This window comes from Penaeus monodon, chromosome 27 (assembly GCF_015228065.2).
Source record: "Penaeus monodon isolate SGIC_2016 chromosome 27, NSTDA_Pmon_1, whole genome shotgun sequence".
Taxonomy (NCBI): domain Eukaryota; kingdom Metazoa; phylum Arthropoda; class Malacostraca; order Decapoda; family Penaeidae; genus Penaeus; species Penaeus monodon.
This window is the reverse complement of record NC_051412.1, coordinates 11,764,028-11,764,316: the sequence shown is the minus strand read 5'-3', so window position 1 is coordinate 11,764,316 and position 289 is coordinate 11,764,028. Positions and strand designations below refer to the sequence as shown.

General features: G+C 39.8%; 1 protein-coding gene across 1 annotated transcript in view; it reads left to right on the top strand.

Moving 5' to 3' along the window:
• The first annotated feature begins 189 nt into the window (after positions 1-189).
• LOC119590419 (relaxin receptor 1-like) overlaps positions 190-289 on the top strand; it is a 76,537-nt gene continuing 76,437 nt past the window's right edge. The window contains exon 1 of the mRNA XM_037939085.1: positions 190-284. Within this exon, the coding sequence (XP_037795013.1) occupies positions 190-284 (95 nt within the window). The remainder of the gene's footprint in view (positions 285-289) is intronic.

Genomic DNA, 289 nt, shown 5'->3' with positions numbered 1-289 from the left:
AATTGTTATATAAGACTGTTTTCTTGCGAGAAGTATATTATACATTCCTATTTTTGCTATACGTATACATATAGGCTCAAAGTTTTTAAAACAGAATTCCATGATGGCGGAAATCCAGTCCTTTCATGAATGGAACATATTCCACGAAACAACAACTGCAGTGCTATCGATATAGTTTACCGATAAGTTATGGTTTACTGTAATTCCTTCAGCCATCTGGAAGGAAACCCGCTGGTGGTCATTCCCGCGACGACGCTACAGCTCTTACCAAACCTCGCTTCCCTGTGAG